Genomic DNA, 26,403 nt, shown 5'->3' on the forward strand with positions numbered 1-26,403 from the left:
TACCGTCCCTATCCTACTGTCCCCATTTATATGCATTCATTTCTTTCGTTCATGTCCATGTCTATATTTACACCTGCTATCTGTACATGTTTGACAAACTAATAAAATAAATAAAATTAAATATGCAAATCCAGAGGCTGAAACATGAGTTGGAGTCTAGAAGTCAAGGTTTCCAAAAGTCAGAGGAGTGAGATAGGGTGGAGGAGGCAGTTGTTCCTTATCAGAGATCTGTTGTCTCTCATCTCCACTGCCTGTCTGCAACCAATCCTCCCCTGTGTTTGTGAAGGCAGGCAGTTCCCCATCCAGTCGACCACTTCCCCCAATGTCAGAGCGGCCTGGGACAAAATCATTTTCCGCCTCTGGACTCTCCAGACATTCCAGGGGTGATGTGCCATCCCCATCGGATGGTCCCAGTTCCAACTCCCCCTCCTAACTGGGATCCAACAGAGCCATGACATCTACATGGAATTACTGGGGGAGATCATCCATTCTCCTAGACTCAGTCAAGCTTTGCCTAATGACATTGTAAAAATAAGAGTTACCTTTGCAAGCAAATAAAGTATTCGGACAGGTGCAGAAGGGTGCACAGGAAGGAACAGTTGCAAAAGTCTAAATTGGTGTTTCTTAAACCTTTTGCTTTTAGAAATTTTTAAAAAGCCCCAAATAACTTTGGTTTGTATATTTATCACCGTTTACCATTTAAAAAATTAAAACTGATGCATTTGTAGATTTGATTCATGTAAGAACAGTAATAAGTTCATTAAGATATTAAATATTTCATGAAAATCCTTTTAAATAAAAATGACTATTTTCTTTGCAATTGTCTTAAATAACCGGAAAATAATTTATATTTTGCAGACTCTTGAGAGTGTCTAATACCATACCACACTTTAAGGAACGCTGATCTAAATGAACACACTGCCAAAATTAGTTTATGCAGCATTTGGTTCCAATGACACAGTAAACCACAAAGTAAGTGTTGCAATATTTTCAGGATCAGACTCAATAAAGATAATAGAAGTTAAAGATTTAAATATATTTCTCTTTAATCATAATAGGCATTCTATATTCGCTGAATATTCAAGATAGAAGCAAGGAAAATGGGGAGGATGGCTCCTTTTATATACAAGGGGTGGAGCCAGGAATGGGAGTGGTAAATTATGAATACATTAAAGTCCAAAGAATAAGTTAACCCCTGATGTTCCATATATATACATTATTTACACATTAGAGAATAAGGCATTTACATCTGACAAATCCCCCTCTAAATGCCGGTTCGTTATACAACACCAGTTACATTCAGATTCAGGACAATATAATACATATAATTTAGAAGTTAAATATTTGTGTTGTTTAGAAGGTAAGGGTTTTGTTAATATGTCAGCTAATTGTTCAGAAGTATCACAATGTATTGCTTTGATGAATCCGTCTTGAGATAGTTGTCTCACGTGCTTAAATTTTATATCAATATGCCTGGACCTTTGTCCAATTGCATCGGATCTAGATATTTCAATGGCCGCTTTATTGTCTTCATGCATAATAAATGGTAAAGTAGGTTTCTTCCAAACATCTGTGATCAAATCATTGAACCATACAAGGTTATTTGCAGCTTTAGACAAGCAAACATATTCCGCTTCTGTGGTAGAAGTGGCTACCAGTTCTTGTTTACCAGTATACCAGTAAACTGGACAATCGTTCAATAGAAAAACATAACCAGAGGTACTCTTTCTGCATGATGTATCACCAGCCCAATCTGCATCAGCATAACAAGTAATTTTTGGTTCTTTGTCATTATTGGGTTCCAATATTAAACAAAAATCTAATGTACTTTTCAGATATCTTAAAATTCTTTTGACAGCTTCCCAATGATACAAGGTTGGTTTGCTAACATATCTTGACAATAAATTGAGAGGTAATGCAATATCTGGCCTAGTCCAATTAGATATATAAAGGAGTGAACCTATAACTGATCTGTAAAATGTGTTGTCTTTAAACTCAGGGGAAGATTCATCATTGTTTCTAAGAAAATCAGTTTGCATAGGTGTGTCACATGTTTTGGCATTATTTAAGTTACATTTGTTTAGGAGTTCAATGATTTTATCTTTCTGAGTAAGTTTGAATCCCCTTTTAGTTTTGTTAATTTGTACACCAAGGTATTTATTCACTCTACCTAGTGATTTCAATGAGAAGTGTTCGTTTAACTTATTTACAAAGATTTCCCTGCTTTCTTTATGCTTTCCAATATATAAAATATCATCCACATAAATTAATACAAATTCAATATGATCATTACTCTTTTTTACAAAGAAACAGTTATCAGCAGTGGTGGCGTTGAAATCCATGGTCTTAAGTACTTTTACCAAACAATCGTACCATCTTTTGCCAGATTGCTTCAATCCGTACAGACTTTTATTTAATAACCAAATTTCGTTCTTATTAGTGTATTGACTGTGTGGTGCTCTTACATATATTTCCTTATCTAATTTTGCATGTAAGTATGCAGTCTGTATGTCATATTGAAACACGTCTAGATTGAGTGCAGATGCTACTACAAGAGCTGTTTTGACACTCTCTGTTCTCACTGTGGGTGAATATGTGTCAGTATAGTCTTCTGGATATTTTTGTGCATAACCTTGTGCAACTAGTCTGGCCTTGTATAAGGTATTACCTCCTTCTAAATTCTTAATTTTATAAATCCACCTGGTACCTATAATTGTTTTATCCTTAGGTGCGATCGCAGGTGTGAATACATTTAATCCTTGTAAACTTTCCATTTCTTTTTCCATAGCTAGTTCCCATTTTTCTCTTTCTTCACGGGGAAGTTTCAATACTTCCTCATATGTATTAGGTGTTATATGTTCTCCATCCATATGCATTATATAATCTTTGTATTTATTCGGTATTTGGTTTCTATTATTTCTAATATTTCTTTCAGGTTTGCTATGATTGTCATGCAAATATCTGGCTTCCTTTTTTGTTAATGTGTCTGTCTTTATTTTATGCTGACTATTTGTCCAAGTTCTGGTTTTGTTCTTACTTTTGTTAATATTTTGATTTTCTGTTGTTCCTTCCTCGCAAGATATATTATCTTTGCTTTTATTAGGAAAAATTTCATTAAGGTGCAACTTAGACCAATTGGCCTGCTCATGAAACACAGCTGTTCTGGATACTATAAATTTGTTATTATTATCAATAAATCTGTACCCTTTGGTTCCAGTTTCGTATCCCATGAATCTTAATCTCCTGGATACGTTTTCTCCCTTTCTCCTCAATTGTTTAGGTATGTGCACGTCTGCAGTAACTCCAAATATGTGCATGTGTGCTAATTTAGGTTTTCTATTGTACATCACCTCATATGGTGTCTTATTCACAATACTGGACCATGTTCTATTTTGAGTGTAATTTGAATAATGTAAGGCTTCTGACCAAAATTGTTTGCCTAAACCAGCATCCTCTAATGTGCATCTAATCATGGTTTGTAGTGTGGAGTTCTTTCTCTCTGCAATCCCATTTTGAAATGCAGAAAATGGATTGGACGTGAAATGTAGCATCCCTCTATCCTTTAACCATTGGGAGAATTCTTTAGACATGAATTCACATCCCCTATCTGTCATAATTTGTTTTATTCTGATATTATGTTGTGTTTCTATGCGTTTGTAGAATTCCTTAAATTTCTGAAAGGTTTCATCCTTGTGCTTTAATGTGTAAACAAAACCATAGCGACTGTAATCATCCACTATTGTTAGGAAGTAACGTTTTCTATAGGTAATTGATGGAGTTAATGGACCAACTAAGTCCATATGTACCAAATCAAAAATATTGTTAGTTGATCTGTTAGATTTTTTTGGTCTGGGACTGGTTTTTAGTTTGGTGGATTTACATACTGAGCATTCTAAATAATTTTCACAATTTTTTATTTTTACACCTTCTGCGTGTTCAGTCATTTTTTGCACTACAGGAAAGCTTGCATGTCCTAACTTCCTATGTAAGATGTGAGCACACTCATCATGAATTGGTTTACCTATTTTTGGTTTCTTCTCATTGTGTGTATTTTTGTTATCATGAGTTATTTTACATTCATCATTGTCACTGTTACTGACATTTTCATCATCTGCTTCAATACAATCTTCCATATTTGAATCAATGTTATGTAACCATCTTTCTTTGTTTATCAGATAGGGTAGACCCCCTTTTATCATCACAGTGCCTACATTTGTTTTGTTCTTTTCTATTGTTGCTTTCCCCTTTGAGAAAACTATATTGATGTCAGATTCTCTGCTTAGTTTTATAGCACTTAGTATGTTGTGAGGTATTTCTGGGATTAATAATACCCCCTCTATTTTCCCTAAACCAGGCAAGGTCACATTTCCTCTGCCTAATACTTGAACCTTTTCTTGATTAGCTACCTTTATCACAAACTTATCTTCTGTAAATGAAGATAATATACTTTTGTTGTTAGTGGTGTGATTTGTTGCACCAGAATCAATAAGCCAATTATTGTTCTCATCTTGTTGTGTTTTGGTGCTGTCTTGTTTATTTAGCCCATTTAGTGACCCAGATTTTCTCTCTTTTGAATTTTCTCTACCCCCTCTACTTTCTCTGTAATTTGGTGGACTTCTATATTTGTGTCTATCTGTGGAAGATTGTCTGTAATTGTATTTGCTCCTATATTCTGGCCTATGTCTCTCCCTTGGGACTTTGGGACAGTCTCTTCTACTGTGTTCCCTGGATCCACAATTGTGGCACCTAAAGGCCTCATTATATTTATCTTGAAAGACTACTTTCCTAAAAGATTTGTGTTCTGTTTGGTTACTGGAACGATTTTTCCTTGAATTGTCTTCTGCTATCAATTTGTTAGATAGACTTTCTATTGATAAATATCCCAAATTAATGGTATCTAAGTGTGACATAAAGCTATCCCATGATGGATCAAGTGAATTGATAATAACACTTTTCATAGTTTGATCTGAAATCACTTCCCCCCTCAATTGCAGCTCAGCTCTTATTTTGTTTAGATTTATCAAATGTTCACTTATAGAAACCCCTGGTTTCACTCTAGAAGAAAAGAAATCCTTAGACATTCTTGTGGTTGTGGCTACGCTATCGCTGTGAAATAGATTAAACATGCATTGAATTATTTCTGATACAGTTAGGTTTGGTTTGATGCTATGATACATTGCAGGAGACACGCTAGAAATTATTATGAAAAATGCTCTATGATGTAAACAATCTATTTTTAAAGTCCAAGGTCTTCTTGGAGGACTAGTTATAAAGAATAGTAAATTTTCTTTCATAAAAATAACCTGAAGCTGTTGGTACCACTCTTGTAAATTAATGCCATCAACTCTAAGTTTTGGGAAGTCACTGGGTAAGTTCCCCACATTATTTTGTCCATTACTTACAACCTGAGGCAGTCCGTGGTCTCTCAAGTGCAGGAAATTACAGAACGGCATTGGGATGCTTGTAACGAGTCTGCGCGGTTCTCTAGCCAGTTCAAGTCTTTCGGGGCCGTCTACGTAGTTTTGCACATGCGCGTTGCTCATTTCTTCTTTGGCGCCGTTGTGGAAGGTTCTCTCCATTTCAGCTCTCTCGATCCGCTCCTCTTCAGATGAGTCGGTCTCTGGCTCGGTTTTTGGGGCTTTGGTGATGGCGGCGGTTCTTCTCTTTCTCTTGTGTGCGCTGGCACTCGATTCTGTCTGCGGTGTAGGACGGAATCGGCATGGCTCTCTGGGCTCGGGTGTCGTCGTTTTCGAAGTCAGGATGGGAGCGTGCAGGTCTTGAGTTGTCGGTTTGATTTCTTGCTTCTTCGTTGACGTCTTGGAAATTTTCAATCTTGGCCCAAAAGCAGCAAAAAGTGTTTTCATTGCTGACTTTACTTGAGACTTTGTTAAATCGTCTTCACTTTCTGATTTTGGTTCATCTGAAGAGTTTGAGACTTCTTTTTCACTTTCTTCGTCTGATAGCGTTTTTCGCGCCAGAAATTTTGAACTGAGCGTTTTGATTGGCTCTGCTTCACTCTCTTTTGAAGTTCGTTGAAACCAAGATGGCTGCCATTCAAAATTTCGCGCGGGGTCACATCTTTTCTTTTTTACAACTATTTTCTCAGTAGTCATTTCACTCACAGTTTTTTGATCTTTGGGTTTTTCTTTAATGATGTTTTTCTCTCTCGCTGCTCCGCTGTTCCTCAGCATCTCCTGGAGGTCCGCGATGAGGCTTTCATCATTCTTTTGGCTTTTTAGTATTTTTAATATCTCTGACCTGAGTTCGTTATTTTCTATCTCGATTTCTTCCTGGTCGTTATTTTCACTCATCAGTTCTTCTTCTTCAGTGGTGTATTCTTCGGATTCTCTCGAAATCGCATTAGTGGATTCGTTGATCATCTCTTGATCAGTTTCTATTTCTTTGCTGTAGGCCCTGGTGTTGGGCCTATCTTTCTTGGACATTTTTAATTACTTATTGAGTCAATTAACCATCCTCTGCTACCAGCTTGTTGCAATATTTTCAGGATCAGACTCAATAAAGATAATAGAAGTTAAAGATTTAAATATATTTCTCTTTAATCATAATAGGCATTCTATATTCGCTGAATATTCAAGATAGAAGCAAGGAAAATGGGGAGGATGGCTCCTTTTATATACAAGGGGTGGAGCCAGGAATGGGAGTGGTAAATTATGAATACATTAAAGTCCAAAGAATAAGTTAACCCCTGATGTTCCATATATATACATTATTTACACATTAGAGAATAAGGCATTTACATCTGACAGTAAGGCTTGGTTCACACAACCATTCTAGGACTAAAATGTGAGTAACTTGTTAACATTTTGGTTCAAAGTGTGAATCCAACCAGTACGATTTCAGCAAAGACCCAGAGTTGAAGGATGTAGTGTACATCCCAAAGGTGCTTTTTCAGGAGGCAACTGGACTTTCTGGTTTTTCTTTGAAGATGTTTTACTTCTCATGGGGAATGGAAGGATTTATACCGGATTCCTCACCATCCTGTCTGAGCTGAAGAAGCTTCTTGGATGAGAGGCGAAACGTCTTCACAGAAAAACCAGAAAGTCCAATTGCCTCTTGGAAAAAGCATCTTTGGGACAACCACAATCTGGATGACTGAAAATCTCCGCAGACCTGTAGTGTACATTTTCACTGGGATTCAAATCCTTTGGGATTTGGGGACATTTCCCCCCCCCCCAAGAAAACTGTGCTGTTTAGATAGTGAATTGTAGTGAATTAGTTACCTTAAGAATTAAGAGCTGTCTCTTTAAGAGATTGCATTGTGGGGGAATGTAGACAGAGGTTGCATTATGGGAAATGTAGTCCATGACATGTAACCACATCTGTGTGTCTGATTGGCCATTGAGGCTCTCTGCCTGGGGTGTAGAACAAAGCCCCGGCCATTATGAATTGCAAAGGAGGAGAGAAGCATGTTTTCTGAACCGGGGAACAAATCTACTGTCCTTTTACACTAGGAAATGGAACAGATTATGAAATATACTAATGAATCTCACCTTTGACTCACCATGATTGTAAGTCCGTGTTTTGAGGATACCCGAAATAATCTTGATCTGTATGAAAACCTGTTTGCTAGAGTTTAATTGCCTACACCAAATTGAGACCTTTGCTTAGCCATGGGAGTGAAAAAGCCTGCTTTCCTTCTTTTTGCATCCCAAACTCCGTTTGGATTTAACTGAGTAAAATATTTTGCCTGGCAGTAAAACGACAGAAAATGGATAGCCTCCCCCCCCCCCTTCTCTTCTTGGAAGAAAGAGGAAAGACCTTTCTGGTGTCAATTAAGAAGATTGCCGTGCTATAAAGGGGCCCAGGGCTGCATGTTCGAATCACGTTTGCAAAGTTTTTATGTGCATGTTGCTTTAGGAGACTACCTCGGCAGTAAAAAGAAAAAAAGCCGTATTCTAGTACAAAGCAAGCCCAGCTACATGGTCTCCATGGAGATAGAATTTGCATGATACAAGGTGCTTCTCCCAGCCTAGCCAGCTCAATCTGCATTTGAAGAGCAAGTTGCAAAGGCATTTTGTAAAGGAAAGGTCTGATGCAGATGAGCAGACCAGCTGCAGTGCATGCTGTTACTTTGAATCTTGCTTGAAGAAAATAGTGGAAAGCTAAATCCCCTTTATAGGGCAAGCAATTACAGTCCAAAGGAACTGAAGTTCTAGGAAAGACTCTTAGGGTTCCCAAATCGGACAGTTGCATTGCAGCTCTATTCAAAGAAACACGCTTAAAACAGTCGTGGGTTCTAACCGGCTTCACTACCGGTTCTCTTTGTGCGCGTGCTTCACGTGCGATCGCCTCTTCGGTCATGCGCTTCGCGCGTTGCGAATCTGCCCAACTGAGGTGCGGCAATCCGCTCTGCCGCACCTCTCAGCTGGGTGAAAAAAGAAGAAATAAAAGGTCGGAATAACGCGGGGGCAGGCAAGAGGGCCCAGCTCCCAAAGTAAGAGAACTGGTTCGGTGACGTAATAGCATTACTGTTACCAGCTCGGCTGAACCGGGCTGAACCAGGAGGAACCCACAACTGGCTTAAAACCAGTTTAACCCAAGCATTAGTTAGGTTACAGCGCCTTCTGTTGGCTCATCTGCAAACTACAAACCAGCGTTAAAACTACACAACTACTCAGGCAAGACAACAGGTAGAAACCGCCAAAACTCAGGCCAGACTTGACTATTTGAAGTACGAAAGGGAGACACAGGGAAAAGTAGCACTGGCTGAAGCTTTACAGGAGGAGGCTAACCACGCTTCACTCAATTTCAATCCTGGACAGTTAGAGAAGGAGAACTTCATTCAATAGAATGAAGAATAAGACAGTTCCCCTCCCTGCCAATGCATATATTTTTAAAGTGCAGGTGACAATGATCATAATTAAGAGTTTGTGATTTTGAGCTTAGGACTTGACAATATGTCAGAATGGACTGTTCTGTCTTTTAGAAATGGGCATCCTAAGATGTCTGAATTTGACGATGAAAATAAGGGCATCAAGCCTCCTGCTTATGAAAGAATAGTCCTGAAGAATGTTTCTGAATACCATTATTTGAAGATCTATTTGTAAGTTCAAATTCATTCTTTTTAAATATTCCCATTCCATTTCTGCTCAGTTGTGTATAACTTTAACATGTTAGAGGCATACTATACTTACTAATAAACCTTTTTACAAAAAATGAATTGTAGGGAGTTTGAAGAAGCTGGCATTAGTTTAAATCCTGTTGATTTCAAACAACTTATCATCTCTGCTTTGAAAAGGCTCCATGGTGAGGTATGTCATTTTTGTCTAAATTATTTTTGAGGTAATAATTTATGAATCCTTTGTAACTTCTGATTTACTTACAGTATATATGGAAGGGGGTGATTGGAATGGAAGACTTTACAGTGGTTTGATTGAAATGTCTGTATTAGGAATATTTTTACTAACTGCAGTTTGTAGTTGTATACCATGCTGAGCTAGGATTCAGATCATTAATAAACTGGTTCTTTGCATGTCAGCCATTTATCTGCTATGAGTTAATATCCTTTAAAACAGAGTGGTCACTTAATTTCTTCTTTACACTCTGGCACTGTTTCCTGCTTCATAATAACTTCATTACTAAAATCTAGTATCAAATGACAGCAATGTTTTGTTATATGGGAAAAAATAATAAGGAAAGAGATGTCAAACACCGATTGGCCATGCATCTGTTTTAATGAAAACACACCCCCGTCACCAAAAATTTAAAAAGAGAATTTGTGCCTCCTCTAATGATATTGCATCACTGCCCTGTTCCTTGCTGTCATTTGTAGCTAAAGAGATAAACAACCCTTCCCAAACCTCATTTATGGTTTTTGGCATCAAAAGAGTCATTATGTTTTCAATAAGGTAGGATCAGGCGATGCCTCTGATTACAAATACCAGCTGTTTCTCCCAGATATATGGGGCCCTGATGATTTTCATGTGTACAAGAAAAAGATGAAAATGATGAAAACAAATATTCAAGATCATCTCATTTTGTGCATTATTCTCTATTACATCCTACAAGTTTGGACTTGTAATGAAATATATTGAAAAAACTTGCAGGTCATTCTTCATTAAGCTTACCTTGAATACCAAGTTTGTAATTACATCAAATTAAACTAAATGTAGTGGTGGAATAGAATTGAACTTCTTATGAGAGCTTTCTTCATGACTTTGAGACTTTTAAAAGTGCATCTTAGTAACAATGGCATGTTTCCTTTCAGGTTGGTGCTGCATTACCTGTTGATGTTTTGACATATGAGGAAAAAACGTTGACTGCCATACTTAGAGTATCTAATGTGTAAGACATTTTGAATATGTTTTCTTGGCAAGTGTGGTTAAATAAAAGAATGCTTTCTAACCTAATAATAAAAATGGAGATAATTATTTTTAAATTCAAGTAAGGAGTCATAAGTCTTGTACCATTTTTTTACCCTTCAAACCTAGCAGCTTTAAGATGTGTAGACTTCTCCCATGCTGGCTGGGAAATTTTGAGAGTTGAAGTGTACACATCTTGAGGTTGGTAAATTTGAGAAACACTGGTTTGTGGAGTTCTCTGAGCTTATTTGCTTGCAGATGTTTCATTACCCAAGTAGCTAACTCCATCAGGGATAGTGAGTGTGGTGTTTGCTCCCCATTTATGTACAGTAGCTTGTCCTGTCAGTGTTAGTGGAGGATGTGTTCTAATATATTTTGTTCTTAGTTTTTTTTTTTTTATAGTCTCTTGGCTGGTTTGTCTGAATGCTTAGTTTCTAGAAATTCTCTAGCATTTTTGGATTTGGCTTGATCTGGATTACTTATGTGATTTCCCAGTTGAAATCTGTTCATAGTTGTGAGATTAAGGAGCTTTCAGTGAGTCTTCTGACTATTAGTTCGTGTTCATGGATGCACTCTGCTCATCCTCTCCAGCAGCCTACATCCAGATAAACAGGGATTGACACCAGTCAAACAATAAAGCAGAAAACAATACCCTAATTAAGAAAAGACCAAGGAGAAAGCCACACCCTCATTAATACTGGCAGGGCAAGCTGCTGTATATAAATGGACAGGCTCCATACTCACTACCATTGATTACATTAAATGCAATTGTTTTATCAGGAAAGCATAATTTGTTATCTTAGCATAAATGTTGGGAAATGTCAGCCTCAAGTTTATTTGGATCTAATTTCTGGATAGTTATGGCTAAGAGCTCATTGAACCTTAATTCTATTGAGGTTGAAATATTTTTGGTTTACTTTACTTGCCTACTGATTAGTCATTTCCATTAATATATCCAATGCTATTATTTATACAGTGGCCTTGTAAAACTGTGGAGTGCTCTATCATTGCTTGGTTCGTACCAGAACAGAAAATGTGCCTTTAGGGTGATACAGGTAAGAATCAAGAAATAATCAGTTGAAAGCTTTATTTGTTCAATAAAATTATTGTTCTGGCACTTTTAGATCTTATATTGAAGATAGGCAACCCATAGACCAGAGGTCTTCAAACTTGGCAGGTTTAAGACTTGTGGACTTCAACTCCCAGAAATCTCCAGCCAGCTATCCTATGCTGGCTGGAGAATTCTGGGAGTTGAAGTCCACAAGTCTTAAAGCTGCCAAGTTTGAAGACCTCTGCCATAGACTATATTCACATGCACTTCTTATCCTGTGCTTTAAAGTATTATAGTTGTGTGTGGGTGTATGCTGGGTTTTCTGAGCTTTATTGCCTTATATTTTTTTCAATTGTTTTTTAACCTATTCAGAGAATTCATTGTGTGGATAAGAAACAAGATAAATATGTTTTTCTAAGGGCGTGTTGAGTTTACTGTCTGATGCCTTACTCTTGGTTGCTTTATTGTATTACTATTTATTTTTTTGGGGAGAATAATTTCATCCCAGCTTGTTCTGCTCAGAATACAAATAACCTGTTGCTGTTAGCAACTTATATTTCTTGAATATATAAGCCGACCTGGCTATGGCCGTTTCTTTTCTCAGGGCTTCAGGCTGACACCACCATTATTTATGGCGTCATTTCCTTTCATCTACTTGAAATGCTTGAGTTCAGCCACTTAACCATCCTATCCTAGGTTTGCAGTTATTAAATTTGGTCTCCAAGGAAATTAATCAACTGCCATTTATTTGCTTTAAGCTGCCTGAATGTTCTTTTATGCAAAAGGAATTGATTTTGTGCTTCTATTTGATTTTTTTCCCTTTTCTCTCTAGACTTCTCCATTTCTTCTTGCGTTAGCTGGGAACAGCAGAGAAATGGTACTAGATTAATTATTCAGTTGATTATGGTTTGTATAACACCATGATGCTGATGGCATTGCCCAAATGCAGATTTTTTTGTGTGAGACTTGGGAGAATATTTTCCACAAAGCCAAGCATGTCCATGCCATTCTTCACTCAATACCGTGTTCAGTTTTTACACATAAAAGTTGGAGACAAAGCTGAAATAATTAAGAAGTTCACACCAAAGGATATTGTTATCTTTTCTGAATTAACAGGGGATACTAACCCATTACACTTGGATGAAGAATATGCAAAGCAGTCAAGGTTTGGGAGAACAGTTGTACATGGTGTTTTGATCAATGGACTTATTTCAGCTGTCCTAGGTACGAAAATGCCTGGGCCTGGGTGTATCTTCCTTTCTCAGGAAATTAATTTTCCATCTCCTTTATATGTTGGAGAAGAGGTCTTGGCTTCAGCAGAAGTGAAGAAATTGAAGAGATGTCTTGCTTATATTGCAGTGTCATGTACAGTTGTCCAAAGTGGCAAAATTGTCATGGAGGGTATCGTTAAAGTTGTAGTGCCTGAAGATCAGAAACATGTGACCTAATTGGTAGCTGAGATGTACTCTTAGCTGCAGTCAAGTAATTACCTAACTCTATGAGGAATTTGAAAGTTTAATTTCAACGTTTTGATGTTGATCTGATTTAAAAGATTGCTTTGCCTTTTGTCAATGTGACAGTGAGATAGAATGAAAGCTTCAGAAGAATGCTGAGGTAAAAATCAGTTTCTAAAATGCCTTGAGTGTTTACTTTGGATTTATATATTGGACAGATTTAGGGATTGTCATGTTGGGTTTAACCAGTGACCCCACTAGCTCTGCATTTTATCAATAAATAATAACCACCCAGGTGATAGTTTTATTGCTTAGACAGTTGGTGCAATCCATCCCCTTATCATTAACTAGAAGTACATTGTAGATCTGTCCTCTTCTTCCTCCTACAAATGTCATTTATATAAATATGTTTGATATAGTATAAGCCGACAAATAAGATTAAGAACTTAATGTTATTTCCTCAAATTATATTCATGGAAAAAAAATCAGTACAAGCCTGGTATTCTCCTTACACAAAGTAACACTTAACTTCTCTGGAATGTTAATCTCAACTATAACTCTCTTATCTTCCTTCTGTTTTAACTTTCCCAATTGATAAAAAAACTTGTATTGTTGCTCTTAATGATCTGGGTAATTCTATTATGTAATTATACGGTGGCTACTGTTTGCAATCCTTCCACAATACATCTTGGTGGGAAAAACCTTAAGAATAAACCAAAAGCAATTGGAGAAGCCCAAACCAATTTTCTTCATTAAACTATAAAATTATAGTGGTCACTGAGCTCCCAGCCAACAAGGTCTTCACGAGTGTAGATCGTATATAGCAGGGGTCCCCCAAACTTTACTGTGGATTGACAGCAGCTGTGTGTTTGTGTGTGTGAGGGGAATGGTTTCACACACGCAATCTAAGTCCCATACATGTGCAAATGTAGCTTCGCATGCTTGCTGCTTCTTTGGCAGCCCAGTTCCCTCCCAATAGGCCGCGGCCTGTGTGTTGGGAACCCCAACACAGAGTTCACAGAGAGTCAAATAGGCACTAGCTTGATCTTATCACAGGAATAATTGCCACTGAAAAAAAGTGCAGATGAGGGTCTCTGGCATCTTCCTGTCTGGTTTAAGAACATCTTGTATTGCTAGGCATTTAGCTTCGGAATAACAGATTGCATTTTAACGGCTGTTTATTGTAAGCTGCCCTGAGTCTCCGGAGAAGGGCAGCATATAAATCAAATTTTTTTTTTAAAAAAAAGAAGTATCCCTCATAATACCTGGACAGGAGAAACAGGGGATTTTTAATATCCTTGAGAGTCGAGATGTAAAAACATCCAGGTTCTATATCAAAGCTATTTATGATTCAGGGAGAACATGTACCTAAGTGAGTTAAATTTGAGATAAGTGGAAAAGGTAACAGTTAAGTTTATTGTGGCTGACCTGTATCAGCAGGCAGAAAAGTAATAGGAGGCTGAACTTCAGTGCTGTAGAAGACTCCTGAGAATATAGTGGATAGCTAAGAAAACAAATCGATGAGGCATCAAAAAAGGTTTTACTTTAGGCACAAATTACTTCAGACACATGCATGAGCCAGCTCTCAGGAGAAGGTTCTCCTGCTGGGAAATATTGAAGACCATGACCAGCACCAAGGTGGATGGACTCCGTTTCAGTGGCAATGAGTGTACCATTGGAAAATCGGAAGGACCAGATCATCATGGAGAAAATCTATCTAGGTCAGGAGTGTCAAACTCGCGGCCTGTGGGCCAGATGCGTCACACACTGGCCACCCCCACACCGTTTAGCAAAGGAAAAAAGTTGATACATCATGTGACAACACTGACGATGTGAGTTTGACACCCCCGATCTAGGTGGTTGCTAAGAGTAAACAGCTTGATGCTATAATCAATACATGAGAGCCAGTTTGATGCAGTGATTAAAGCTCCAGGCAAGAAACCAGAAGGCCTTGAGTTCTAGTTCTGCCTTCGATACAAAGCCAGTTGGGTCACTTTGGGCCAGTCAGTCCTAGGGAGGAGGGACCAAGAGCAAGCAGTTTATGAAAATCTTGCTAAGAAAACTGCATGAGGAGACAACACTGAATTAAAGGTATGTACACACACCTAATACCTGCCCTGGAATTAATATGAATAAATGGTACAGAAACATATCACTTATATGTATGTCACGCGCTAACATCACATCACATATTGATAGGATAGATATCACAGAGTGGATTATCACAAAATGCCAATTCAGTATGTGGTAGCTATGAAAAAAAAAATCCATGCCAGCAATCATTAGGAGAGCAATTGAAAATAAAAATGCCAACATTGTAATACCCTATACTCATGATGGCGAATCTATGGCACGTGTGCCACAGGTGGCACGCAGAGCCATATTGGTGGGCATGTGAGCATTCCCTAGCTCAGCTCCAGCAAGCATGCGCGTGCTGACCAGCTGATTTTTGGGCCTTCTGAGCCCACCGGAAGTCAGCAAACAGAAGGGGGTGGGGAAGGCTGTTTTCGCCCTCCCCAGGCTCCTAGAAAGCCTCTGGAGCCTGGGGAGGGCAAAAAGCGGGCCTACTGGGCCCACCGTGCCATCACATGCCAAAAGCAGGGGAAGCATGGGGGGGGCAGGGCGCATAGAATTATGGCTGTGGGCACTTGCGCACGATCACCCCGTACTTCCCCAGCTTTTGGCACGCGATGGCAAAAAGGTTAGCCATCACTGCCCTATACAAATCTATGGAATGTTCACAGCTGGTTTGTGTCCAGGACTATTTCCCCTTCTTGAAAAAGGTGATATAAAGCTGAAAGAACTGTAAAAGAGAGCAGCTAAAATAACCATGGGTCTTCAGCACAAAAAGGCTAGAATATTTTGGGCTCTTGAAGCTTGAAAAAAGGGAGATGGGGCATGATTGAGGTATATAAAATCATGTATGACATATAGTATTTTGAGAAATTCTTTCCTTCTCTACTAACAGTAAAAGCCAGCCAGTGAAACCAATGAAGTAGTGAAGGAGATTGTTTTTTTAAAAAAGCAATTCTTCATGCAGCATATTACTAACGTGTGGAACCTATTTATGATGCAATGACTAGAACTTTGATAGCTTTAAAAAAAAATTAGAAGTAAATGAATGGAGAACAAATCCATCAAGCTCTTATTAGTTCACTTCAATGCTCCCATCCAGTTGGGGGCAGCATGTGTCTGAATACCAACTGCAAGGAAAGTGTTCTTTTTCTGTCTTTTTCTCCTGCTTGTGGAATTGGTTCATGTGCAAAGCCACACACTAGACAAGACTGAGGCATCAGGTCTATTCTTAGGTTAGTAAGGAATAAATTTCAGGCTTAAAGCATCAAGAACTTTTGAGATCTACTGTTGGAGCCATGATGGTACCTCATTATTATGGGCACCTTATTCCCAGTAAATTAATTTAGCTGAAAACATTTCAGCCATTTCAAGTGACTATTTCCTACACTGGAGACAATAATTTCCTTTTTGTTTTTTCACTGAAGAAAAAAAAACACACAGAGTGACAAAATCAGGGTTGTTATCATGGTTAGAATTTGTGAGGAGAGGGGGTAACCCACTATTTCTACCTATTTTTCAACCTTGCCACATCTGGTCACACAGGTATTAGTAGGCACAGTTAATAGTCATTATGATAATGCACATCAACATAAGTTATTTAAAATTATATTTCCTTGAAATGCAGTTCCTTTGACTTTCCAGATCGCTTAAGAATTGTTTCAAAGCTGTTTCTGAAAGAAAGTTATTCTGAAAGGAATCGAAAGGTGATCATTATACCTTTGTTTCCCAAATAACTTTATTTGCATGTGTTAAAGAGAAGAACAAATGTAGTAACACAAATGGGGGTGTCTTTCTGCAGCTGAAAAATCAGAAGCTATTTATATAGTCAGATGATTTATTTATAAAGCTATTATAACTCATGTTTTCTGTAGCTTTCTGCAGAGAAGAGAAACAATGCAAGACACAAACAGCTGTAAATGTGAAAATATTAGCTTAATGAATTCATTAGGTAACAGGTAGAACACTATATTTAGTTCTCTGGTATTTCATCTTCATAGGATTTTTAATATTCCCTAGAGACAGTAGCCAGATAACAAATGATTAATTAAGACACACTGAAAAATACTGTTTCCAGGGATTTTTATTCACTTTGAGTATCTCAATTACATATATATTAAGTTGATAAAGAAGGATATGTATCCTGACTTCCATGACCTTGTGAGTACAGTAAATGAGCCTGTTTGTATATTGCACAAGTTTTGGTATATGATACATTTGTCTTGCCTGCAGTGTGAAAAGCAGCCCCTAACTACCTACAACTATGAGCACCTATGGAACATACTCTCACATATCATTAATATATGTATAATGTTTAGATCACGAGAAAAAATTACTAGTAAGACTTTTTCCTGGCATAACTTCAAAAACTGAAGATAAATCCAGGCTCCGTGTGTTGTTTCCGCTCTAATGCATATTTCTTTATTAACTTTCTATACAGTCACAATCACAAGTTTCTTGGTAACACAAACACATAACTCCATGGTTTAAAAAATGTCCATAGCTCAATTAAAAATAGAACACCCCCCCCCCCCCCGCCTTAACATTCAGTCTGAAAACGGTGTAAAAAGGGGAAAATATTCACGAAACACTATGTTCTCATAATTAAGAAAGATCTCTACCTTGGATGGCTATCAGTGTTGGGATAAACTAAATTTCCAGATGAAAGGTGTTCTGTAGCACAGTGTCCTAATGGAAAAAATGTCACACAAGTGAAGAAACATGCACATTCTTTCCTGAGCTGTCTGTTTCAGACAGGTTGATTTTGGTTGGAGAAAATGCATTTAGATCTCCCCAATCCACAAAGAGTTTTCAATCTCTCTTCCACTCAATTTAGGAAGGTTGGAAGTATAAACCAACTGATGAAGACCATACTTTTAAAATAATTGTTGAATAGGATTAAAGTTCCATTGGATTCTACGGTGGTGGCAGTACTGCCTCTGTGTCATTCAGGAAATGGAGGACAGCCAACAAGTTAAACGAATCAGGAAAGCAAAAGTTTTTTAAAAAATCAGATTATTATATATTTATCACAAAGACAAGATTAAAGGGAGATGTTATTTATTATTTATTAGTCCAATTTATATGCCGCCCTTCTCCGTAGACTCAGGGCGGCTTACAATGCATTATAGCAATAGCCTGCATACTTTTTTGTATATACCTGCTTATTAGGGCTTTCGCCCCCCCCTAAACTGTGTTGTTCTATACAAAGTTGGCTTATTGCCCCCACAATCAGGATGTTAGTTGCTGTTAAGCATGTAAGACCTGTTCATGCAGGAAGCATGGCTGAAAAATGCAAGAAAGATGATTCTGGCTAACATTAAGAGACAAAACTTAACAGAATGAGCTGTTTTCTATAGTTGGAGGTATTTAAAGAGAGAGACTGAACAGTTATTCTTCAAGTATATTGTAATAGCACCCTACATTACAGAGTAGGAACTTGGATCAATTCCAGCAGACCTGTTCCAGCAGACCTCTTAATCCTTTCCTGGACTCATCAAATACTAGCAAAGAGTGTTTTTGTTTTCAATCCATTACAAGCATGTTAAATTGTGTAATTTTTTTAAAAAAAAGATTATGGTCAATGTATACAACTTTGGACAACAATGAGAATACCACGAAGTTTTGTCTAATTTACTGTTTGCTTTTTTTAAAAAAAGTATTTGATGAAGAGGTGAAGGTTGGCATGACACTGTAGTTGAACTACTTAAGTTTCACTTTCCTTTCTCCTAGTCTTTACCATCTCAGTTTTGTTTCTCTAGGAAACGGTTGATTAATTTGCAGCCTCTGTAGGCTACAATAAAAACATTGTCCAAAGAATTAACCAATGTGAGACACACCTGCACTATAATTAACAGCAGCATTGTGTGTAGAAAGATGATCTTTGTCCAATTTTTACAGATCACTGCTTTTATTTTTAAAGCTCTACATAACTTCTGAATAAGACATGTAGTCTTATGACATGTTACATTCCCCCATTTTAAAACTTCCTTGTACCTATCACTAAAGGTAAATTAAATGCCAAATTTTCATGGGATGTTATTTCAAACCTGGCTTACAAGAGTCTTTGCTGGCAAAAACTGAGTAACTTGCTTAAACACACTATTATTCAGTCTCCTTAAACATTTCAGGAATTGTTTCCTTGTTCAGTACAGCATTGCACATTTATGTGTTATTTTCTATACTGATGTTTCTAAATATTTTCCTCCATTAGCCCCGTGTTCCAAAATGATGCAATTTATAAGCAGCATATAAACATGTTTCCCAACCTTGGCAATATTAAGATGTGTGGACTTTAATTCCTAAAATTCCCAAGCCAGCATGCTGGTTGAGAAATTCTGGGAATTGACTTTCACACATCTTAACTTCAACAAGGTTGAGAAACACTGAATAGACTGTTACCTTAGGTTAGACCAGGGGTCTGCAACCTTAAACACTCAAAGAGCCATTTGGACCTGTTTCCCACAGAAAAGAAAACACCGGAAGCCACAAAACCCTTTCCGTGCCTGCCTATTTCTTGAGCGGCCACAAAACTAGCATATGTAATTGAATTAAACGTTCTGTTTTCTTCTGAAACTTTTCTTTTCTTGGATTTATCCATGGTTGGCCTACCAGGGGTGTGGGGTGTTGAAAAACTCAATAAATTGCATGCCGGTGGGTGTCGCACATTGCCAGTTGTGACACATATTTTGAGTGAGATGAAGCCGCAGCAGATGGGTGAAAAAGCCACATGCGGCTCCAGAGCCGCAGGTTGCTGACCCCTGCCTTAGATGAATAAATTGTCATATATTTTCTCCAATATACTGATCTCCGGGGCAACAACACCACACCCAGGAATGATGAACCAGCATCAAAACCAAAATATTTCCGGGAATTTAATCCTGAGGCAGGCCACCATTTCAAATTGCCCATCGGTTGTTTTTCTCTCACCTGCACCCTCGCTTTCCTTAGGCACCCTTTTTAACTCTCCAAGATGAGGCATGTGCTAGCTGTAAGTAGTATAGGCGGCCTTGCTACAGGGAGGATAAAGCCCCTTGCCTCCCCATGAAGCCGCAAACCCTTTGGCCATAATGCGTAAGTCCCTAAAATACTACGCGTTGTTTCCTCTGTTTCGGCCAATTCAACGCGGAGGAGGAGGAGGAGTAGACGAAGAGGAGGTTTTGCAACGGAGCGGCGGGCTTCTTTTTGCACGCTCGCAAACTATTGCAAGGCAGGGCCTCCCTCCGTCCGTATCCTCCCGGCCTCCCTCACCCAAGCGCTGCGCCGGCCAAGCTGACGTCGCGGGGCCGTCCCTTGGCCGGGGGAGGGCGCCCCCGCTCTGCCTACTCGACGGCCTTTAAGACCCGGAGGAGGGACGGCTCCGGACAGGCGGTTCCTGTGTTGACAGCCGCCGGAGTCGCTCAGAGCCGGAGGGAGCCGCCTGGCGAGGCACCGCGAGGGGCGCCGGGCTTTTGCCCCGGGCGCTCGGCATGGCCTTTATGGAGAAGCCGCCGGCTGGGAAAGTGCTGCTGGACGATACGGTGCCGCTGACAGCCGTCATCGAAGCGAGCCAGAGCCTGCATTCGCACACGGTGAGCCAGGCGAGAGGAACGGCTGGGCCCCGGCTGGGCTGCGGCACGAGCGCGGCGGCACCCGGCGGGCGTGGGGCGCCCTGCAAGAATCCGCGACCCGCGACCCGGAGAGTACGGGAGTTGCGTGCGGGAGGATTGCTTTGCTTTTTCCAGTGCCGGGCATTTTTTTTTGCAGAGCTTGGGCTCCGGCTGGGCATTATGGGTGTCGAGCTGCAACCTCATCTGGAAGGGCCCTGATGTGTGTGTGTGTGTGGGGGGGGGAAGGCTGGTTGCAGGCGTGGGCGCGAAGGAGCCTTTCTTTCCAAGGGGAGCGAGGACGCCGTTTGATCCGGGCAACTGAGCCTTCTTCCAGGAGAGACTTGGGTTCAAATGTCGGCGGGGTCCGATTCTTCTCAATGGAAAGCAAGCAAAAGGCGCTTCGTGGAGTTTCCCTGCGGGGGGCTCTTTTACGCATGGGATACGGTGGGTGGTCAACGCCAAGCGTTGGTAAATGTAGACGGGGAGCAATTTGTTAAAATGTTACAAATCCGGAACGGGACGCGTTTGAAAACGATACTTACCTGGAGGAAATTTTCTATCCCGTCCCCGTCCGTCTCCCCCTCCTTCCCTCCCTCCCTCCTTTCTCTCCGTGATCGTGATTGAAACGAAAGCGAACGCCTTATGGAAATCACGCTGCTCCATGTGGCAGGACGGGATTGCCCTGGGGATCGTTTGCCTTTTTAAAAGTACATAGGTTAATTTAACAGGATAGGCGTTTTGATGATTTGCTACTATGTGTAATAGGTGTGTGGTTGTATAATATTTTCTAGCAAGGGTTTAATATTAATATTAATAATATTTAGCAAGGGTTAAATATAATTAATATATTTTCTAGCAATTGTTGCATAATTTTTCTATGATTTTTTCTATGAAAAAAAGTGAAAAAAAAGTGGCAAACCAACGAAAGCCTGTTAATTCAGTTCCCGGAAAGTTGATTTTTATTTGAGGAGGGGAATGTTTTTAATTAGATTCAGCTGGAAACCCTGGTTGAAAAGGCCAGCTAGGAAAGGAGGAATAAGAGTCTATTAGGAGGGGTGAGGACAAACCTTGAAAATGGAAATGTATTTTAACTGAGCACAGGAAAAGGTTAAATATGATCTAGTATTCTTCTGGAAGCAATTTTAATCTAGCGACCCACCCAACTCAGACATTGTGACTCTGTGTGGGTGGTATATTAATAAATTAAAAAACAAGATGAACAATTAAATTAAAATCCAAAACATTAATAGGCAACCAGGAAATCATACATTCATCTCCTGAAAAGCTCCAATCATCAAGCTCCAAAGCCTGAGGGAAAAGCCAATTTTAATTGCCTTTTTACAGACCAATATATTTACGTTTAGACAGTGTTTGCTATGGTATTCAGAAAGATTTTAGTGAAGAAAAAAAAGTAACAGTATGTATTTCTTTGTCTTTGGGGACTGAGTCTTTTGTCTAGGGGCAGATTGGATTGCCAATAATTTAAAAAGTTGCCCATAACTAAAAACAAAACTTAAAAATTAAATGTAGTTCATATACCAAGTAAATTTAGAGTATTGTGAATATAGTTATTGGCTGCTTATGTTCTTTATTGTTTATTATTATCCAGCATTGACTAACCATTTTTAAATTCGTTTTGCAATAGGAATTAATAACGAGATTTTTTTCAGTGCCATTTTTACTTGCAGAATGGGTGAGATTGGTAGGCCTAATGGGGAGCGGAAAGAAAGCAATGACTTCCTTCCTTTGCTAGGAAATGGAGATGAGCATCACCCCTAGAGTAGGACATGACTGGGCAGGAGAAACCTTTGCCTTTTTTTTTTTTTTTTTTACAATAATAGGGAGGCAGTTTGTAATTGTTAAAGTGCTGCTGGCCTAGAAATGGACACTAGGAGTTTTAGTTCTAGGCCTACATTAGGCCTGAAAGCCAGCTGAATGCTTTGGAGCAGTCACTCTCAACCCAGCCCATCTCACAGGAGAAAATAAGCAAGAGTATTAGGTATGTTCACTGCCTTTTTATATATGAAAGTGGCATAATAATCTCGGAAATTTAATGCTAGAACAACACTTGTGCTGCTTACTTAGGCATTTGTTACCAAGCTATTCTCCCTCCTACACCAAATGTTTTCACCAACAAGCTAACCTCACAATAATCAATTAAAAAAACTCCCCTTATTCAATAATCTCAGCAGAGCGGAACAAAATGCTATTGAAGGACTTAAATATGACATCATAGTCAAACAAACTTGACAAAGGAGGGAACCTTGTTATAATAAAACATGGTGTCAAGGAAGCTGAGAGGCAACTCTCTAGCACAATGTTATACAACTTCTCAGATTTCACAGCAATACAGGTTGTTCTCGATTTACAGCCCTAATGGAGCTTGCCTGTCACGGTTGTAACTTGTGACGGTTGTAAAGTGGGTTGATCGTGTGACCTGCTTTTATGACATTTTTTGCAGCAGTTGTAAAGCAAACACAGTGGTTGTTAACCACAACCAATGGTTGCTGTGGGTGCAGTTTTGCTGAAAAGCAAAATGCTGGATTTTGGGCAAAGCAATCCTAAAACACAGTCACATGACCATGGCCCATAAATGCATTCACGCTGCAGAGTACCTGAAGTGTATTCATATGATTATGGCGGGGTGACCATCAGAACATCAAATCCAGGTCGTAAGTAACCCTGCCCCCCTCCCCCCGCCTAGGTAGGTCAATTGCAACTTCACATGTTAAGTGACCAACCGTAAAGCAAGGACTACCTGTACATAAAACAGAACTACATAATCTGATGAAACAATTTCCTTAGGAGGTACAAGACAATATCTACTGGAAATACTCCAGCAATCCTTCTACCTACCTACACAAACCAGACAATCCAATTCTGTCCCATTGTCTCAACGATTGAAACAATCACAGCTGGACTATCATGTTCCAATGGACTATACTATACTAAGACCTTAAGCCACCAGCATTCCCATCTACATAAAAAACACCACAGATTCCTTCTTCTTCTTGTGCCATATCCGTTATCGGATGTTGGCGATCATGTTGGCAATCCTATTTTTGTCAACAGCCGCCTGAAAAACTGCTGCTGAGTTTTGTCCAAACGAGTCCCTTAGGTTTTGAAGCCTTGATGTTGTTCTTCTGCCTGGACCTTGTTTGCCTTCAATCTTTCCCTGGAGGATTAAGTGAAAGATGCCGTATTTTTCTAGGTGTCACATCACATGTCCAAAATATTCTAACTTTCGCTTTTTAATGGCTTTGATGATTTCCTTTTGCTTTCCCAGGCGGCTTATCACCACCTCATTTGTGATTTTGTTAACCCAGTTTATACGTAACAGATTCCTTAGAAGACTGAATTCCATAGGCAATCTCGTTAATGTCACTTTAGCCACCATGGATGTTGAGAAATTATGCATGAAGTTCCCCCACAAATATGGACTTCAAGCCATTGAAAACATAATCACTGATGCCAACAAAGGATGACTTGCCAACAGACAGTGTAAATTTTCTACTCACTACTTTACCTTTGGTAGTGCAAGCTTTTTCCCAAGCCTTTCTTTATAGGACTGGAAACATGAGCCGATGAGCTAGCACTACTTTACATTAACAATCTTGCAAATCTGAAAGTACAAATCTCTTGCTGTCTTCTTTACAGTCCAAGAACTTAGGAATGGTGTCTTCTGAGCCACTTGCTCCACCCCTTATGTGGCCATAGTACACACACAGCTGCATAACATCTTCATCTGGAATAACACTTTCTCAGCTCTTTATTTCCTGAAGCCTCTCCTTTATTTGAGATTGGTGACATTTCCATAGTTTTGTACTATGTTGCTTACAGCAACCACCCTGCCTGAGCAGTTGCTCTCAAGCAATAAGCTAATTATGGTAACATGTGAACCAGACCCTGTTATCAACCCAGACACCTCTACACCAACAGAGCCATCATAGGCCCCAACCAAAAAACATGCAAAATTAGAGGTGCCTTCAGAAGCTCTCTCTGATATAATATATGCCGTCACCTGCAAGCAATGCCCCTTTAAATTCTGTGTAGGAGGAATGAGACAAATTTTGTGCAAAAGAATTAACAGACCCAAGTTTGATAGCAGGACTCAAAAGTGGATACAGCATTTCGGAGTATATCAGAGTATTTCAACTCCCTCAGCATGCTATTGCGGATCTCAAAGGGACCATTTTGAAAATGGAGACTATAACAGCAGGGGATTCTTGAAACATACCTCAAAAGTTCTCAAGAAATGAAGTTTTTAACATATTTAGTTGTTAATAAGGTACTTGCAGTCTGGCCCACATGTAACCTGTATCTATACAACCAATATGTTTTCACCTCCCATCCCCTGTTTAAATTTTACATCAGTTTAGCCACTTTGTGCACCTGATAAACTCCGTGAAAGCCTACACCTGTTAATAAAATACATTAGTCTTATTGAGTTTTGAGTTTAACCAAAATCCTATTTTTTTAAAAAAAAAAAACCTCAATAATACATAGCAAACACACTGTTCTTTATGTAATTATCAGATGGGAAGAATGTGTTCTTCAAAATGTTTATTATTAAATAATATCATCAGCAAAAAAAAAAAAATACATTAGTCTGAAAAGGTGCTACCAGACTCCTAATTTTTGCCTCTATAGTAGTGACTCTCTAATTTTTCATTTTAATCCTTTTCTATGTAAGGTTCCCCATCTGCTAAACCAGATAATATTGCAACTGGGAATAAAAAAACACTTCATAGTGAATGTTTACAGAATCCCTTCCTTCCTTCCTTCCCCTTCCTTCCTTCCTTCCACAAATCATGAGGGTCTTCTCAAGAGAAAGATCGTGGCTCTGAATAGAAAGCTAAGAATTATTGAAACAAGATGGCTTTGATGGGTCTATCTTCCTCTCCATCACTGATATGTCTAAATTCCTCAGTAGCAGATACTTAAGAATTCTTTATTTTGTACAGTGGGAATATCTCAATACCCAAGTTAATAAGGTTTTATGTGAATTACATAAGGGAACCAGAAACTGCTGCCTTGCACTTCCTTCTTTTATCTTTTTACCAGCACAGGATTAGAAGGTTAGGCTCATTGTTATAAACCACAAATAACCTGTCTGTAAACCATTCTTCTCTTGGCCTTTAGCAACTAATGAGATCCATTAGGGCAGGAAGCACCTTTTAAATTGATACTGTTTTCCAGACTGTCAGTACTACACAAATGAAACTCTGGAAGAGTCATGAAAATGGATGAGATTTCATTATTTTTATAGATTTATCATACATGTTTAATCTATGTAATAATCCTACAAATCCTACTTGTCCATCAGGGGTGATTTAATAAATTACTCTTACACTGGGCAGGGGGTTAAACTAAATGATTTTCAAAACTCTTTACTTTTTATAATCCTGTTGGCAGAGTTTACACTTTATTTTCTGAACTATCCAGGCCATAACATGTCTTCCCTATAATAATACCTCCCCCCATTTAATTATCTTAAGGTTGAAATTATCCTGTACTAGGAAAATGTTAGAAAAATAACCAAGAAGTGATTTTGCAAACACTAAGAAAGGAAGAAGGTGATAACCAGAAACCGGCAGTAAAACCAGTAAAAACTGCCAGACAAATCTTTGACAATGTGACTGTATTTGTGGACAAAGTAAATGCTGTCAGCAGAGTCTACTTAAATTTTAGGCATTGGATGTAAGATTTCAGTAGGCCCAGCCTCCTCCTTGATAAACTGGAACAATATGGAATGGATAGTTGCACTACCAAAAATGGATTCACAATTGGCTGAACAGCCCTAGCTAATGCATGGTGGACACGGAGTAGTATGCAGTGAGGTATTTCAGGATTCAGCCCAGTACGCTTCAACTGCTTTATAAATGAATTAGATGAAAGAACAGAAGAGATGCTCA

General features: G+C 38.9%; 3 protein-coding genes across 9 annotated transcripts in view; all 3 read left to right on the top strand.

The window, feature by feature from the left end:
* The first annotated feature begins 7,395 nt into the window (after positions 1-7,395).
* RPP14 (ribonuclease P/MRP subunit p14) lies at positions 7,396-12,288 on the top strand. Its single transcript, XM_070936822.1, has 6 exons — positions 7,396-7,529; positions 8,948-9,064; positions 9,188-9,272; positions 10,229-10,305; positions 11,299-11,377; positions 12,206-12,288. The coding sequence occupies exons 2-6, from the start codon at positions 8,964-8,966 to the stop codon at positions 12,260-12,262; spliced, it is 399 nt and encodes a 132-aa protein (XP_070792923.1). The 5' UTR covers positions 7,396-7,529; positions 8,948-8,963; the 3' UTR covers positions 12,263-12,288.
* Positions 12,289-12,293: 5 nt separating this feature from the next.
* Positions 12,294-13,449, top strand: HTD2 (hydroxyacyl-thioester dehydratase type 2). Its single transcript, XM_070936820.1, has one exon. The coding sequence runs from the start codon at positions 12,294-12,296 to the stop codon at positions 12,819-12,821; it is 528 nt and encodes a 175-aa protein (XP_070792921.1). The 3' UTR covers positions 12,822-13,449.
* Positions 13,450-20,287: 6,838 nt separating this feature from the next.
* PXK (PX domain containing serine/threonine kinase like) overlaps positions 20,288-26,403 on the top strand; it is a 50,108-nt gene continuing 43,992 nt past the window's right edge. For 4 of the 7 annotated variants that reach the window (XM_070936826.1, XM_070936828.1, XM_070936829.1 and 1 more), the window contains exon 1: positions 20,288-20,470. In XM_070936826.1, coding sequence (XP_070792927.1) covers positions 20,369-20,470 — 102 coding nt within the window. In that variant the 5' untranslated portion in view covers positions 20,288-20,368. The remainder of the gene's footprint in view (positions 20,471-26,403) is intronic. The other 3 variants (XM_070936825.1, XM_070936827.1, XM_070936833.1) reach the window with 2 other exon arrangements.

This window comes from Pituophis catenifer, unplaced genomic scaffold, assembly GCF_029215685.1.
Source record: "Pituophis catenifer annectens isolate HBS135680 unplaced genomic scaffold, rPitCat1.0.hap2 SCAF_2, whole genome shotgun sequence".
NCBI lineage: Eukaryota > Metazoa > Chordata > Lepidosauria > Squamata > Colubridae > Pituophis > Pituophis catenifer.